The sequence below is a fragment of the Populus trichocarpa genome, chromosome 10 (assembly GCF_000002775.5).
Source record: "Populus trichocarpa isolate Nisqually-1 chromosome 10, P.trichocarpa_v4.1, whole genome shotgun sequence".
Classification (NCBI taxonomy): Eukaryota; Viridiplantae; Streptophyta; class Magnoliopsida; order Malpighiales; family Salicaceae; genus Populus; species Populus trichocarpa.
The window spans coordinates 21,701,867-21,716,999 of NC_037294.2; the positions used below are offsets into that span (position 1 = coordinate 21,701,867).

The 15,133-nt window shown below is 34.8% G+C and overlaps 4 protein-coding genes across 6 annotated transcripts; 2 read left to right on the top strand and 2 right to left on the bottom strand.

The window, feature by feature from the left end:
* Positions 1–1,861: 1,861 nt before the first annotated feature.
* On the top strand, positions 1,862–3,437 carry LOC18102776 (lignin-forming anionic peroxidase-like). The gene is made up of 4 exons (XM_006378746.3): positions 1,862–2,220; positions 2,313–2,504; positions 2,596–2,761; positions 2,863–3,437. The coding sequence occupies exons 1-4, from the start codon at positions 2,011–2,013 to the stop codon at positions 3,246–3,248; spliced, it is 954 nt and encodes a 317-aa protein (XP_006378808.2). The 5' UTR covers positions 1,862–2,010; the 3' UTR covers positions 3,249–3,437.
* A 986-nt stretch (positions 3,438–4,423) lies between these two features.
* On the bottom strand, positions 4,424–6,380 carry LOC18102777 (GDSL esterase/lipase At5g03610-like). Its single transcript, XM_006378747.3, has 5 exons — positions 6,215–6,380; positions 5,910–6,083; positions 5,270–5,538; positions 4,857–5,169; positions 4,424–4,763 (listed from the first exon to the last, which is right to left on the bottom strand). The coding sequence occupies exons 1-5, from the start codon at positions 6,276–6,278 to the stop codon at positions 4,573–4,575; spliced, it is 1,011 nt and encodes a 336-aa protein (XP_006378809.1). The 5' UTR covers positions 6,279–6,380; the 3' UTR covers positions 4,424–4,572.
* A 760-nt stretch (positions 6,381–7,140) lies between these two features.
* LOC7491629 (GDSL esterase/lipase At5g03610) lies at positions 7,141–9,032 on the bottom strand. Of its 2 annotated transcripts, none has more exons than XM_002315409.4 (4): positions 8,660–9,032; positions 8,358–8,540; positions 8,000–8,274; positions 7,141–7,792 (listed from the first exon to the last, which is right to left on the bottom strand). In XM_002315409.4, exons 1-4 carry the CDS (start codon positions 8,727–8,729, stop codon positions 7,277–7,279), a joined length of 1,044 nt encoding a protein of 347 aa, XP_002315445.3. In that variant the 5' UTR covers positions 8,730–9,032; the 3' UTR covers positions 7,141–7,276. The 2 variants fall into 2 exon arrangements, with proteins under 2 accessions (XP_002315445.3, XP_024466087.1); XM_024610319.2 differs by having other exon boundaries at positions 8,358–8,549.
* A 2,441-nt stretch (positions 9,033–11,473) lies between these two features.
* Positions 11,474–15,074, top strand: LOC7477176 (protein SUPPRESSOR OF K(+) TRANSPORT GROWTH DEFECT 1). Of its 2 annotated transcripts, none has more exons than XM_024609851.2 (9): positions 11,474–11,632; positions 11,836–12,560; positions 12,687–12,792; positions 13,187–13,385; positions 13,498–13,566; positions 13,671–13,745; positions 13,844–13,942; positions 14,113–14,268; positions 14,593–15,074. In XM_024609851.2, the coding sequence occupies exons 2-9, from the start codon at positions 12,083–12,085 to the stop codon at positions 14,716–14,718; spliced, it is 1,308 nt and encodes a 435-aa protein (XP_024465619.2). In that variant the 5' UTR covers positions 11,474–11,632; positions 11,836–12,082; the 3' UTR covers positions 14,719–15,074. The 2 variants fall into 2 exon arrangements, with proteins under 2 accessions (XP_024465619.2, XP_052312219.1); XM_052456259.1 differs by having other exon boundaries at positions 13,671–13,724.
* The last annotated feature ends 59 nt before the right edge of the window (positions 15,075–15,133 follow it).

Below are 15,133 nucleotides of genomic sequence, written 5' to 3' on the forward strand. Positions count from 1 at the left end.
ACATGCATGCATGGCCCAATTAACCCTTACCTTTGAATTTCTGCCTTCAATCATGAAAATGAGTACCTTTTTGTCTTCATTTTTTGTTTCAAATTTTAATGATGTTTTTTTATTGGGCAATATTTGATAGATGGGGATGAATTAATTATATTCCTATGATTTTTTTTATAGCGATACCAAATTTTCAAGGAAGTGAAAATGTCATTGTCTGACTTATACAAATTTTCTAATTAGATCTTTACTATAATCTATTAAATTGTTGTTAATGTTTATTTTAAATAGGTACATGACATCCTTATTATCACGAGACTCTCAATATTTAAAAAATTTAAAAATATGAAAGAAATTGAAATTTTAAAATAAAACAAAAAAGGAAATGAAAATTAACTTAAGATGTAAATAATATTATGGGAGGAAAGATCTCCGTTCAATTTTTGAAAATTTTTATAGGTGGTTTCAATTTTTTTTAGATGTTTCAATTTCTTACATTTTTTTTAATTAATTAATTTTTTATTTTTTAATTCGATGTTTAAGAGATGTTTTTGCTTGAAAAGGGACAAAAAAAGAAGAAGATACGAATGTACAAGAACATGTGATAGTGATTTGTTTTTTTAAAAAAAGAATACATAGTAAAATATACCCACATTATATCCCTATATATATAGTAAAATATTAATTAAACTAAGATTTAATTAAAATTGAAGAGAGAAGAAATCAAAACACAAAACAATTATATATAAATTCAATCAATATTTAAAACAAACAAAAAAAAATTGACAATTAGAAGAAGGGAGCATTAATAAATAAACATTCCAATACTTGTAAGCATGAATAAAGAAAAACGAGGCCGGGGTAGAGACGGAGTATACCAGTTCCCATGAGATGAATTGATTAGGAAAAGAGCATTAATAAATAAACATTCCAATACTTGTAAGCATGAATAAAGAAAAACGAGGCCGGGGTAGAGACGGAGTATACCAGTTCCCATGAGATGAATTGATTAGGAAAATGGTTAAGATATCACTTCCGACAAAGGACTTTTCTCCTTTGTTTTTTTGTGGTAAAAAGGCAAGAAATCAATTAAATATCTAACTTTTCTAATTAGGATCACTGGCGCTAACATTTCATGTAGCTGCTGTGTAAAATCACTTCTGCTGACCAATGGCTGCGAAAGCTATACACGCTGAAAATTCTGCCATTCTTGTAGTGAGCTAGTACAATAATTAAGAGGGAAACTACTCAGTGAAGAATTGTTAGCACCTAGAGCTGGCGATCGAGGATAGAGGGCTCAAGACTCATGACCTCTAGACTCACTGCTATTCTTTATAAAAATCCCTTTTCAAATGCCATTTCTTTCAAAACAAGTAACCTAAGAGAGTTCTTAGCACACCTATGACCTAACCTTGAGAAAAATCTTGGGTTTACCTATTCTCTTGGCATTTTGCTGACCAAACCCTACGAAAGAGCAATCCGAGGAGGCTGCTTGGAATTCTCTTGAAAGAAATTAGTTGCTTGTAGCTTTGGTTATCTACTTAAAACAATCATTAGATGCCGAAAAACTAAGGATATATAGACATTATGTTCTCTTGTCAACATTAATGTCGTTACGCTTATTAAGACAATATAAATATTTATGCCGCCTTGAGACATGAAGGGAACCTGGCTTTTGACAATAGTACATAGTAACTTACCAGAATTTTTTTTTTTATTTATTTATATCATAATCTAGACTCTTAAAGACATGCAGACATCAAAATAGAACCATGATTTACACGTTATCCCAATTGCATAGTTTTTAATGAAACAAATCTTAGTTAATTAATGAGCTTAATTAATCATGCATCCTCTATAAATGGATGAGTTCCCATATGCATTCTACTCCATCTTCTATCTTAACTCTCTCCATTCTAGCATCCTGTGTTAAACTACACTAGCAAAATATTTAGCTAGACATTTTGTGTGTGTAAGAACTGCTTAGTGTTGCAATCAAGGTTGAGAAAACACGAAGAAATGGCAGTGAAAGTGGCAGCAGCTTTCATTTTTATGCTGTTTCTCTTGAGCACTACCGCATGCCAAGCAAAACTATCCTCTGCATTTTACCACAAGTCGTGTCCTAAAGCAGAAAGTGCTATCCGAACTGCCATCAGAACTGCAATTGCGAGAGAACGGAGGATGGCGGCGTCTCTCATTCGTCTCCACTTTCATGATTGCTTCGTGCAGGTACTGTTGCAACTTGCAGCAATTGTTCTACTCTAGCTATTAACTCTGAGCAAGCACGTATTCTTCATGAATTATATTCCTCGTTTTTTCAGGGTTGTGATGCCTCAATTTTATTAGACGAAACTTCCTCTATTCAGAGTGAAAAGACTGCAGGAGGCAATAATAACTCTGTTAGAGGTTATGAAGTCATAGATAAAGCAAAATCTAAAGTAGAGAAGATATGTCCTGGAGTTGTATCTTGCGCGGATATCATTGCTGTGGCAGCAAGAGACGCATCTGCTTATGTGAGTATATAATCAATCCACCTCTTTATCTTTTGTTTGCATTTCAAGTTACAAATTCAAGATCGTTAATTAGTTTTAAAAAATGTGGCAGGTGGGTGGTCCATCTTGGGCAGTGAAGCTTGGAAGAAGAGATTCAACTACAGCAAGTCCAGCTTTAGCCATCACAGAACTACCTGCCTTCTTTGACGACCTGGGGAGGCTTATTTCTCGCTTCCAGCAGAAAGGCCTTACTGCAAGGGACATGGTTGCATTGTCAGGTTGGCACCTGTAACCGACATAAGATGCCTTTGATAAGAATACCTTAACGCATCTTGAATAGTAAATTCCTGATGCTAAATATATTCGTTTTCGGGTGCAGGTTCTCATACGTTAGGACAAGCTCAATGCTTTACATTCCGTGACAGGATTTACAATGCTAGCAATATCGATGCTGGATTCGCTAGCACTCGCAAGAGACGTTGTCCCCGTGCTGGTGGCCAGGCAAATTTGGCTCCGCTCGATTTAGTCACACCCAATTCTTTTGACAACAATTACTTCAAGAATTTGATGCGAAACAAGGGCCTCCTTCAATCAGATCAAGTTCTTTTCAATGGAGGCTCCACGGACAGCATTGTCTCAGAATACAGCAGGAATCCTGCGAAATTCAGCTCTGATTTTGCATCTGCCATGATCAAAATGGGAGACATCCGTCCACTCATTGGATCAGCCGGGCAGATAAGGAGGATTTGCAGTGCTGTCAACTAGTTTTTCCCTTTTTGTTTGAATTGTTTTTTTCAAGTGTGCAGGCGCCCCCAACTAGTTTCGTTTGGAGGCCTGGTTGTTGTCGTCGTCGTCGTCAAGTGTGCATATAAATGCATGTGTGATTTGTTTTTCTCGAATTGTCAATTCTTTTATGTTTTGAAGATTAAAGTAATAAAGAAGGAAAATTCTTCATTTCCCATCTTATCGGATAAATCAACTCACAGTTTAGCTCAACTTTTGATTTTTTTAATAATACTTGACACGATGTTATTTTAGTTTAAAAAAAATAGTTCATCGTGAAACCTGGTCAAATCCAGACTCTTGGTAAACGATTCAACCAGGTTTTATAACTATGAAACAGAAAACAAACAAGAGTAACAATACAATTAGCTCGCTAATGAACACAAGATTCAAAGCGCATAAACTCTGCCTAGCTTCAAGGAGATGGGGTTATGCTTTTTGTAAGCAAAACCATGGCTCGAATTGGAACTATACTCTTAACTTCTACAATGAAGAGTAATCACATAAGCACGTATAAAGGCAAACACTGGCCGATTGTTCAAGAATCTTGGCTAATATCTATACACCGAGAAGGCACGCCTTACATCACTCAACAGATTAATATGTTCAGTACCTGCAGCCTCTACAATTGACTAACTCAATCTTTACAGACGTTGATTAGTTTCTTGTCTCAAGTTATCACCTAATTTTGTTTTTTATCAATCAATCCTTTGCCCATCAAATCTAAAGGTCAATACTTTTTTGCCATTTTGCCAAAAAACCAACGATTTTATCAAGGCTCCTTCCTTCCCTTTTCCTTCTTCTCTGCCTTTTGTGTCCAAAAGATAACACTAATAAAAAAAAAATGTTTTCTGGTGTTTCCACAGCATCTGGCCTGTCATACTGTTGTCAAATTAAGATGTTAAATTATGCAGTCATTATTATACAGCATCACACATTATCACATTTTTAAGGAATCAATTCACTTACATAATTGTCAGACATGACTCAGGGACTAATTTATTAAAGGGCTTGAATCATTGATCATTAGGTCAATTCACTTATTCTATTTAATATCACCGAGGTGCATGATGCGTCATCTCATCCCAAATCCATCATGATTATCCGCCGTAATCTCTCGGGACTTTAGAAATATACTAATTGCATGTACGTGAAAGTTTAAACAAAAATCTTAATTATTCTCAATCAAGATATTATGAGGAAAAATTTTTAAATTGAATACAATCACAAGACATGAAACTGAATATGGACTGTATATAATGTACGACTTTTTAGTTGAATTAAAGTCGAATATAAGGAACCATCCTCAAGCTGTTAGATCATTGTTAAGAGAACCTTGAAGAAATGAATAAATTGCATTCCAGCCATTGTCCGAAGGGTGTGCCAGATCGAAAAAGAAAGATGACTTGGGATTCGAGCACAGTCCTTCCGCTGAGCATATGTGCTCAACAGTCTTCGAGCAACATGGCTGCAATGGGTTCTTGTGCTCGGTATTTGCTGTGACAAGGAGAAAGAAGAAAGGTTAATCAATGATTAACTTGAGATGCATATAAAAAAAATTGTGGTTGAAAAAACATGAACAGAAATTACCTGCATCCTGTCTGAATTGGTCAATAGCAGAAACCATAGCGTTATAGAGATCAAGAATTACAAACGTGCTTTTGTTTCCATCATCAGTGTTCATTTTTTCCACTGCTTTCTGCAATGCCTGGTTGTGAATCTTGGCGTTCTTGTTGGATTCTTCATCGCACTTCTGATATGAATTTGGTGGAATTATGTGGAGAGGCAAGCATCCTACAACTGGTAATGTTGCTACTACAACTTTTTTCACTCCTAGACGATTAATACGTTGTAGGTCTGCAGCGAGCTGGTTGACAAGTCCTTCAGTGAAAGCAGGCAGTCCCTATCATGTAAAAAATGCAAAAAATACAAGTTAAAAAGCTACATATTCATCGTAAAAAATACTGGTAAAACTTTGTTTATTCAGGGTAAGAACTACTCACATCGTTGGAACCTTTTTTGGCTGCAGAATAGAATGAATAGTCATTGATTCCAGTAGAAACCAGGGCAACTGAACTATCAAGGTCACATTGACTGCATACATTTTCTTTGAGTAGCTGTTCAAACTGATCGATCTGGACTGTCAGACTGTCTTTCGCCCATGTGGGGAAAACACCACTGCCTCCATATGCAAAGTTTAATCCTTGCTGAATACTTTTTGATGTATCTCTCAGTTGATAAGGGGTAGGTGATTCTATTCCCAGAAATGATGCTGCACATATGTATATTTCATGAATGCAAATGAGGAAAAAAATGTGTTAATATGATTTAATAACTAGGTGACATATTATAATTGTAATAGGAAAACAAATTCCATATGACCCGACCTCTCAGGTAATAAAGTGGTCGAGTTAACCCTTAATCAACCCGATTCTATCTCAAAACAACATTGTTTAAGCTGTTCTATAAATTTCTTACACCGATAATGATCTTTATCGTATTTAGGTTATAGGTTGGTCGATTTAACCCCCCTACAGGCTAGTCCTGGTTTGATACATTTGGTTTTGTACTCTCTTCATTCTAAAAATAAAAAGAACAATTAAAGAAAGAAGAAAGGAGCACGAGAGAAAAGTCATTAAGCACCTATATGGTCAGTAAGGACACGACCATCGGAGGCTCGACCATTTGGTTTACCAGGAAATGTTTTACCAAAAGGTTCTTTCCATGGACCCCTGACATTCTTTGGCCAATTTCCAGTATCAACATAGGAGTCTCCAAAAACAAAGAGTTTTGGAGAGCCCTTGGGACAATTTTGAGCTGAAATACCAAAGAAAAACAATGAATGATTAATTATCAGAAATCACTAATTATGTGTTAATTCAAGACTCAAAACTAATACAGGGAAATATAAGGTAAGTATTTTGAGATAAATTAATCGGTCGTCTAACCTGTAGAAATATCAGCGATGGATAAAAGAAGCAAACCAACCAAGAAGATTCCTTTCCCCTCCATTGGAAAAACAAAGACAAGGAGAGAAAGAGCTTTATAAAATTGCAGTTATGGCGGAGTAGTTTTAGAGAACAATCATTCTTGTGTAGGGTTTCCCTCCGGGACTCTTGCATGGAAGTTTTGAAGGTTGATGAGTTTAGCTGGATCACTCCAGCTTTTAGACAATTAGGCACACTCTAAATTTGGTTCTTTTTGTCTTTTTTTATGGAAACATCTTGTCAGAATGTTGTGGTTTCCTGTCATTGCCACTTAAAAACTGGTGTGCTTGCATGAATTTCATCACCAAATGAGGATTGATCTCTATCCTGTAATGCCAACCTGGAAATCTGGTTTGTTTACCCTCCTAGCTGATAAATTATCAACGGGGACAGCTTCTTTGAGGTAATAATACAACTGGTTTGGAAGTAAAAATATTTGTAAAATTGAAAATTCTCTATTGCCATCCATGCAAGTGATTTTTTTTTAATGAAATCGTTCTTAGTTGTACTTTTGATTGTTGCATGTGATGTGGTATAAATTTTAATCTTAATTATATAAGGAATTGATAATAAAAATTTTATGGTTTAGGATTGTTTTTGTCAATTAATGAAAACCTTATAGAATTAGAAATCATCTATATGTTAAAACCAAGACATATCGTCTATAAATATATGTCTAGGCTTATTTTTTAGCGTGTCAAAGTGCGAAGTGCTACAATGATGGATCATATTTAAGATCTGGGTTTGAAAGTTCTCAAAATGTATTGATTCTATAACTATAGTATGTGTGTGTGGGTGTGTGGGTGTGTGTGTGTGTATCATTTAGTATATAAAGAAAATTGTGTAGCATCTAAATTAATCTGTAATTATAAAGGAGGAAAGAAATCTGAGAAAATAAATTATTAGTATATAAAGGAAAGGACAAATCACCTTCCTAGTAGCTAGATGATCTGATCAACAATCAACTCTTACAATATAATTTTCTTCTTAATTGTATAATTTTATCCTAATCATCTGAAGATCCTAATAGAGTCGATGAAGTGAAGATTTCAGAGACGAATAGACTTGATGCCAACCATTCTGTGCAGGATGTACCATGTCCCAGAAGACAGACAACTCCGGCTTCTCGCATACCACATACGTCTTTGCCCCATTCTTGTCAACGTTTCCACATGAGTAGTTGCTTGTCACGCCCACACAACATGGCGTAAGAAAACTCCTCAACTTCAAGTTTCCTGCAAGGCGTGCGGTATTCAATTTGGACATGAATGCAGTATACAGATCCAGTGTTTCGTACATGTGTTTTCCGCTCTCATTGTTCATCCTTTGTATTGCTTGCTGCAATTTCTGGTTGTGAAACTTGGAGGCAGTGTTCCAACTTTCACTGCAATTCTGATATGAAGAGAAGGCTGTCAATATCGGCAGGCATCCAAGAGGCTGCAATGCTGTTACTGCTATTTTTCGCACTCCGAAACCATTTATTCTTTTCAGGTTGGCAGAAAGCTGGTTGATTAGTGATGTTGTGAAGGCTGGCAAATCCTACAATATGATAACAAGATACTGTTTTGTTATATAGTTCTCTCAGAGTTATCATCCTGATTTTATTTTAACTGATTAAACAGCTGGTTAATAGATCATAAGTTGATGCTAAGAATAAATTAAAGATTGCGATTATGTTGTACTGCAGCAAATTACGCCTACCCTACCTCCGCAAGCTCAAAACAAAAAGTAGTTTACCAAACTCACCTGAAAGTTGCCATTTCTTTGAATATAAGTAGTGTAGTCATTGCCTGCTAGGGACACCAGGACAATGGAGGAATTAAGGTCTTGTTTGGTGTAAACTTTTTCTTCAAGCAGTTGTTGAAAGAAATCAATTTGGGTAGCCATATTTGGTGCATTGATGAATGTATCAAAGACTCCAGTTCCTCCAAATGCAAAGTTCATCCCAAATTGTAGACCAGATTTTTCTACAGTTTTTCTCCATGTGTAAGGGACTGGAGATGTTATACCAAGAAATGAAGCTGCAAACCATGAATTCCAAATATAAATTTACACTCATGTCACTCATCTAGGATTGAGAATTCACTATAAAAAAAATGCCTACCTATGTAATCTGTCAAGACACGACCATCAGAGAATCTACCAGCTGGTTTACCAGGAAAAGTGAATCCATAAGGCTCTTTCCAGGAAGCTGCAAATTTCTCCCAGTTCCCGGTATCTGCATAGGAATCCCCAAATACAAAAAGCTTCACTGATCCATTGTCATGGTGTCCACTCACAAGACCTTCTGCAACAACTAAAGCCAATGGATTATAAGCTTATAATTAACAAAGCATGATTTTAAACAAAGAGGAAGAAAAAATAATCCCATCTATAAATTGCAAAAAAAAAATGTACTAATATAACCTGAAAACATTATGTAAGAGAAACAGAATAGGGCAAACAAGAAGTGGATGAAGTGAACTTGTTTCTCCATTGAAGAGCAAGCAGTTGTTGAAGTATATATGGAGTATGGGAGTGTATATATAATATATATGAAGGGAAATGGAGGAGATCAAAGTCACATTAATTTAAGGCATTTCTCTCTGCATAATTGACATGTGGAGTGTTCTATCTGGTTTCTGGAAAGTACAAACCAAGCTAAGCAAATGTTTGGTTGAACTAATTCATCAGTACTCTAAGAACCAAGTAAGGAAATTATGGACACTTTCTGTGAAAGGTTAGGATACCAGAGTCAAGACTATAGCTTTCTTTTCCTTTTGATCTTTCCTTTGTTAGTGGTGTGTGTTAGCGTATATCAATGAACATTTCCATTCAAAAGTTAAAATATATTATATAATTTTTTAATATTTTTTTAAATAAAAATTATTTAAACTTAAAACTTGGATTTACATCTTCTTTAACTATTCTTATGTACAACATTAAATGAGCATTTATGGCATCATAAATAAGGTCTACGTGGCTTTGCTACTCTTGATGCTATAGAGTTCTTGTTATAGTTCTCTTGAGAGGCTAGAAATTGTTTGGTTTGAGCAAATGGGATGAATACATGGAATATTAAGAATTGTTCATCTTCTAAGGAAGTGAGGGGAGAACTTTTCCATCCTTGAGGGGATAAAATTTAGTAATTAGGGGCAAATGAGAATAGTTTTTACATTTTAAGGATCAATTTGTAAGTATTTTTTAAAAATACTCAAGTCACCCCTTCGCACCCAAGTCTCCAGTCCACCCCTGGAGTCTTCTAGTTACTTCCATGCGTTTGTTTCTTTGGAGCTAAGTCATCTAAAAGTATCGATTTTGAGGTATTGACAACGAGAGAGAAAAAATAGTGTGATGTATTTTTTTTTAATTTTATTTACCAAAAAAAAAAAATAGGGGGAGAAGCTAATTCACACAAATATATAGAGTGAGAGTAGATTATTAATTTGCGACACCCTACAGAACCGGTCAAATTTTTCTTGTACATAGAAGGAATATTAAAATATTGTTAATATTTTTTTTAATAAAAAAAAATTTAAATTGTATGAGGGTTAATTTGATATAACTCAATTGAATATGCGGATTCAAAAGCATTCTATACAACTCATAAAAACATAGTTTAACTAAAAAAAATTTAAGATGAAATATTTTTTTATATTAAGATAACAATTTATTGGATTTACTTGGGTCAACCCGGGTTAAAATGTCAAATCCGCAACATGAGTTATGAAACTATGATAATCTCATAAAACGCAAATTAAAATAAATTATAAAGCCTAGTTATTAATAAAATCAATGTTAAAGGATGAAATTAAAAAAAATCAATTAAAAATGACTTAAAAAAGCAACTCGAGTTAATTAGTCAAGTCCGCAACCTGAGTCATAAGACTAAGATAATCTCATGGAAAGCAAATTGATTAAAAAAGAAATCAATTAAAAAAAGAGTATAAAAAACAACCCAAGTCGTTCCTCTAAACCTATGACCAGGATCATCAGACCGAGATAACCTCATACAAAGAAAATTAAAAAATAACATGATATAACCCGATTTAACCTGGGTTAACATACCAAATTCACAACTTTGGTCATGAGATTGACATAGTCTCATAAAGAGCTAATCAAAACAAATTATGAAATTCAATTATCAATCACTAATGTTGGACTTAATGTTGAATGATAAAATTTGTAAAACTTTTAATTAAAAAATGACATAAAAAATGAGCCAAGTGAACCTGGATTAACTCGTTAAACACTATTTTTGGATTATGAGGTCGAAATAACCTAATAGAAAAATCAAAATAAATCATGTAACATAATTCCTAATTAAACACAAAATTAAATGATGAAATTGAAGGAAAAAAGTCAATTAAAAAAAAGTTGAGTTAATTTGGTTAACCTATCAAACTCGCGATCTGGGTTATGAGATGGGGACAACTCGATAAAAAGAAAACTCAATGTTGAAGGACGCATGACTTAAATCATGAGACCAAGATAACTTCTTAGAAAGAAAATAAAAACAACACGATTTAACCGTGGTTAAAATGCCAAAATCAACAACCCTGATTATAAGACCATGATATTCCCATAAAAAAAATTAAAATAGATTATAAAGCTTAATTCTTAATCGATTCAGTGTTGAATAATGAAATTGAACAAAAAAATCAATTAAAAATAAGACACAAAAACAACCCGAGTTTACTCGATTAACCCTTTAAGCATTATTCTCGAGTAATGACGCCGAAATAACATAATAGAAAGTAAACAAAATAAATCATGAAATTTAATTCAACCAAATATTAAAGGATGAAACTGAAAAAAAAATTAATTAAGAAAAAAAATCATAATTAACTGGGTTAACTCATCAAATTAGGTTAACTTGCTAAACTTATGATCCGTGTCATAAAAATATAATAACTTAATAAAAAATAAATTTAATATTTAAAAGTGAAATTAAAAAAAAAATATTGATGAAAAAAAAAATATATTTCAAATGAATAGCATCTCGTGAGAAAAGGGTACAGGAAAATTTCTTCTAATTAATAATAAACAAACCACTTTTTTCACAAGAAATAAAAGAAAATATATTTTAAGAAAAATTAATGCATTTATATATCATTTAATTATTTTGAAAAAGAAAAAATAAACAATAAAAAAAAACATCTCTACTTTCTTGAAATAAATAATATCAAATTACTATTTCTCATTTCATTTTTTTTTTTTTTTTGCTAGCTTTATAGTATTTTGCTTTCTGTATTTGAAAGCGACAGGACGATTTCATTTTAATTGGTCGGCTTTGCTTCTATCTCTTGAAGTCTAAACACGAATCACATTATAATAAACAGATTAACAGAGAGAGACAGATGACAATACTCATCTCTTGATCAAAGCCTCAAGTTTCAGGTCTGTCAATGGGTTTTCTATTTCTTGTCTGTTCATTCTCTCTGGTTGATATTTAATTGCAAAGTTTGAGTCCTTTTAATGTAAACTGTATTGGGTTGGTGGAAACTTTTAAAAAGAATTGTATATCTCAAAACTACTGTAAAGGCTGAAACTTTGAGTGTTGGGGTTTTGAGATTTGATTGAATTATGGTGTTTTTTTTCAGGTTTTTTGCGTCCAAGTATTGGGATTTTAGCTTCTGATAGAATTAGAGGGATGTTTGATGTTTTGCTTGTTTGTAAAGATGTTGTCCTTACCTTTCATTGGATCAAGTACTAGTTTTGATGTTGTGCTGGATATAGGAGATATTGAGGCTTAAGTTTAAGTATCATTGATTTGTGTAGGCGTGATTTTTTGGTGGAGAGTGGTGTAAGGATTATATATTATATGGTGTTTTTAGTTTTGAGAACAAAATGTACAGCAATTTTATGGAGCATGGTATAGAGTACGCAAAACAGGCAGTTAAAGAGGACGATACTGGAAACTATAGTAAAGCTTTTCAACTTTATATGAATGCGTTGGAGTACTTTCAAGCACAATTGAAGTATGAGAAGAATCAACAGATTGAGAAAACAATTAGGGAAAGATGTTTGGGATATCTGAAGAGGGCGGAGGAGATTCGAGCTGTTCTTGATAATGGTGGGAGTGTGCCTGCCTCAAATGGTGATGCGTCGGTTGCTGCACAGCCAAAGAGTAGTCCAAAACCAAAGGATGGAGGTGGGAAGGACAAGGAGGATCCTGAGAAAGCGAAGCTTAAGGCAGGGCTTGATTCTGTTATCATCAGGGAGAAGCCAAATGTGAAATGGAGTGATGTGGCAGGTCTTGAGAATGCCAAACTGGCGTTGCAAGAGGCTGTCATATTGCCTGTTAAGTTCCCACAGTTTTTCACTGGTTAGTTTCTTGGTTGTAATGCTCACAAAAGTGTTCTGCTTCCAATGTTATGATATTTTCTTGGGTAAAGATTCTATGTTTGACAATATTTGATGTCTGGATGTTATTCGTCTGTCACTCATTCAGGGAAGAGAAAACCATGGAGGGCTTTTTTGTTATATGGTCCACCTGGAACAGGGAAGTCATACTTGGCAAAGGCTGTTGCAACAGAAGCTGACTCAACTTTCTTCAGGTAATAAATAAACCAAGATATCGTAACTGCCCAGATTACTAGCTGATGAAAGTTTCTTAAAAGACTATACACACATTGCATCAAGTGAGTGTTTGAACTTTGAATGCGTAAACAACATTAAAGTTTATCCTTATTCTCTGTTTTGATGGTCAATATATATAGATAGGTAGTCTTTGCAATTGCAAGCAATGGTCAATAATCGTTATCCAAGAAATTTGTAAAATGCTTGTGCATCAGGCAGGACCTTGAGCAAATGCAAATTCTTACTCTTTTGTTAGATTTCACTTTTATAAATCATAAATAAATCCCAATAACCTGGGCAGAATCTATGCCTTTCATACTCTCTTTTGCTGATCAAAGTTGGTGACAACTCCCACATGCTGTCTTTATGCAGTGTCTCTTCCTCGGACCTGGTTTCCAAATGGATGGGTGAAAGTGAGAAGCTAGTTTCAAATCTTTTCCAAATGGCTCGTGATAGTGCACCTTCCATCATTTTCGTTGACGAAATAGATTCACTGTGTGGCCAAAGAGGTGAAGGTAATGAGAGTGAAGCATCTCGGCGCATCAAAACAGAACTTCTTGTACAGATGCAGGTACTTTGTGTTCACTGTATATGGATAAAGAACATTGTCCTGATCTGCATTTCCACATAAACTGATAAGAGCACTGTCATAATCTTAAACTGAGGTTCTTGTCCCATTTCAGGGTGTAGGGAGTGATGATCACAAAGTTCTTGTTCTTGCAGCCACAAATACTCCCTATGCACTGGATCAGGTTAGAAAAACATCAGATTTTAAACTTCCTTGATTATGGACAGAAATATATCTATTTTCATCAGAATTACGTAGTTGGTAATGCTAATGCAAAATAAACCACAGGCTATCCGACGGCGTTTTGACAAGAGAATATACATTCCTCTCCCAGATTTGAAGGCAAGGCAACACATGTTTAAGGTATTGCCCATCAGAACTATTGTAGCCTGTTTTTTGACTTGTTGAAACATGTTCGTGTGATTCATGAAATTAACTTCCTCCTGTATGTCGACAAGCAGGTGCATCTTGGTGATACTCCTCACAATTTAACTGAAAGTGATTTTGAGAAGTTGGCTCAAAAAACAGAAGGATTTTCTGGTTCAGATATTTCAGTTTGTGTAAGTGTCAAGTTTACATCAGCCTCTGCCATATTTCAACTCCTATTCGTATATCCAATTTGAGCAAAATGTTTGAAAAGTTTTTTTTTTTTTACATTTTCTTTTGTGAAAATTTAAAATAGTCAGGAGTTGCCTCTTTTTAAACTTGGTCCTGACATTCTCATTGATAGGTCAAAGATGTACTCTTTGAACCTGTTCGTAAAATCCAGGATGCTGAATATTTCATGAAGTCCTCTGATGGCATGTGGGTTCCTTGTGAACCAAAACAACGAGGAGCTGTCAAGACCACATTACAAGAACTTGATGCACAAGACCTTGCTTCAAAGGTATGGATTGAATAAAACACTATTACAGAGAGTTCAACCTGAAAACCATTCCCAGAAAATAGCACAACTATCGCTTCTGTGGTTGTACCTAGGAGACACTGTTAGAAATCTATAAGAGGAGAAATATTGTTCATTTTTGTTCTTATTTCCGTAATGCTCAACAAGAGGAACTGAGAGACATGTTATCATGATTCATGATTATACTCCCCCCTCTAGAATGGCTGGTTTCACGGGAAATTCAATTTAGTTTGTGACTTCTAGCTGCATGCTTCCTCTTCGGTGACAAACAATGACAACATATATTTGAAATCGATGACTTTGCAGGTCCTTCTGCCACCCATTACAAGAGCAGATTTTGATAAAGTGCTTGCACGGCAGAAGCCAACAGTTAGTAAAGCTGATCTCGAGGTGCATGAGAGATTCACGATGGAGTTTGGAGAGGAGGGCTGATGACCTTAATTAAGTGGAAGCAAGTCTTTGATTAATCGATAAACACATGTTATACATAGTGCAAATTACCCATCTCTGGTGGCTCATGTTGGGAAAACCATGTCCCTTGTAGGCTTATGAAGTCTAGTGTTTCCTTTCTGCTCTCCCCCAATTAGTTGGGCAATATTTTGAAAAAGAAAAAATGGGGCTACAAGGCGAACCAGACAGAATGACAGATCAATGTATGCAATGGTAGATGGTAAATGTATATACAATATTAGCATTATTTGCTATCCTCATCCCTTGATGTCGTGCGTGTGTGTAAGTGCCTGTTTGGGAACATGCGCGATTTGGAAATACAAGTTGCTTTGCAGTTATGCCCTTGTTCCCAACAGGCCATAAGGCTATGGAAAAGTATGAGTATGACTACTTAATT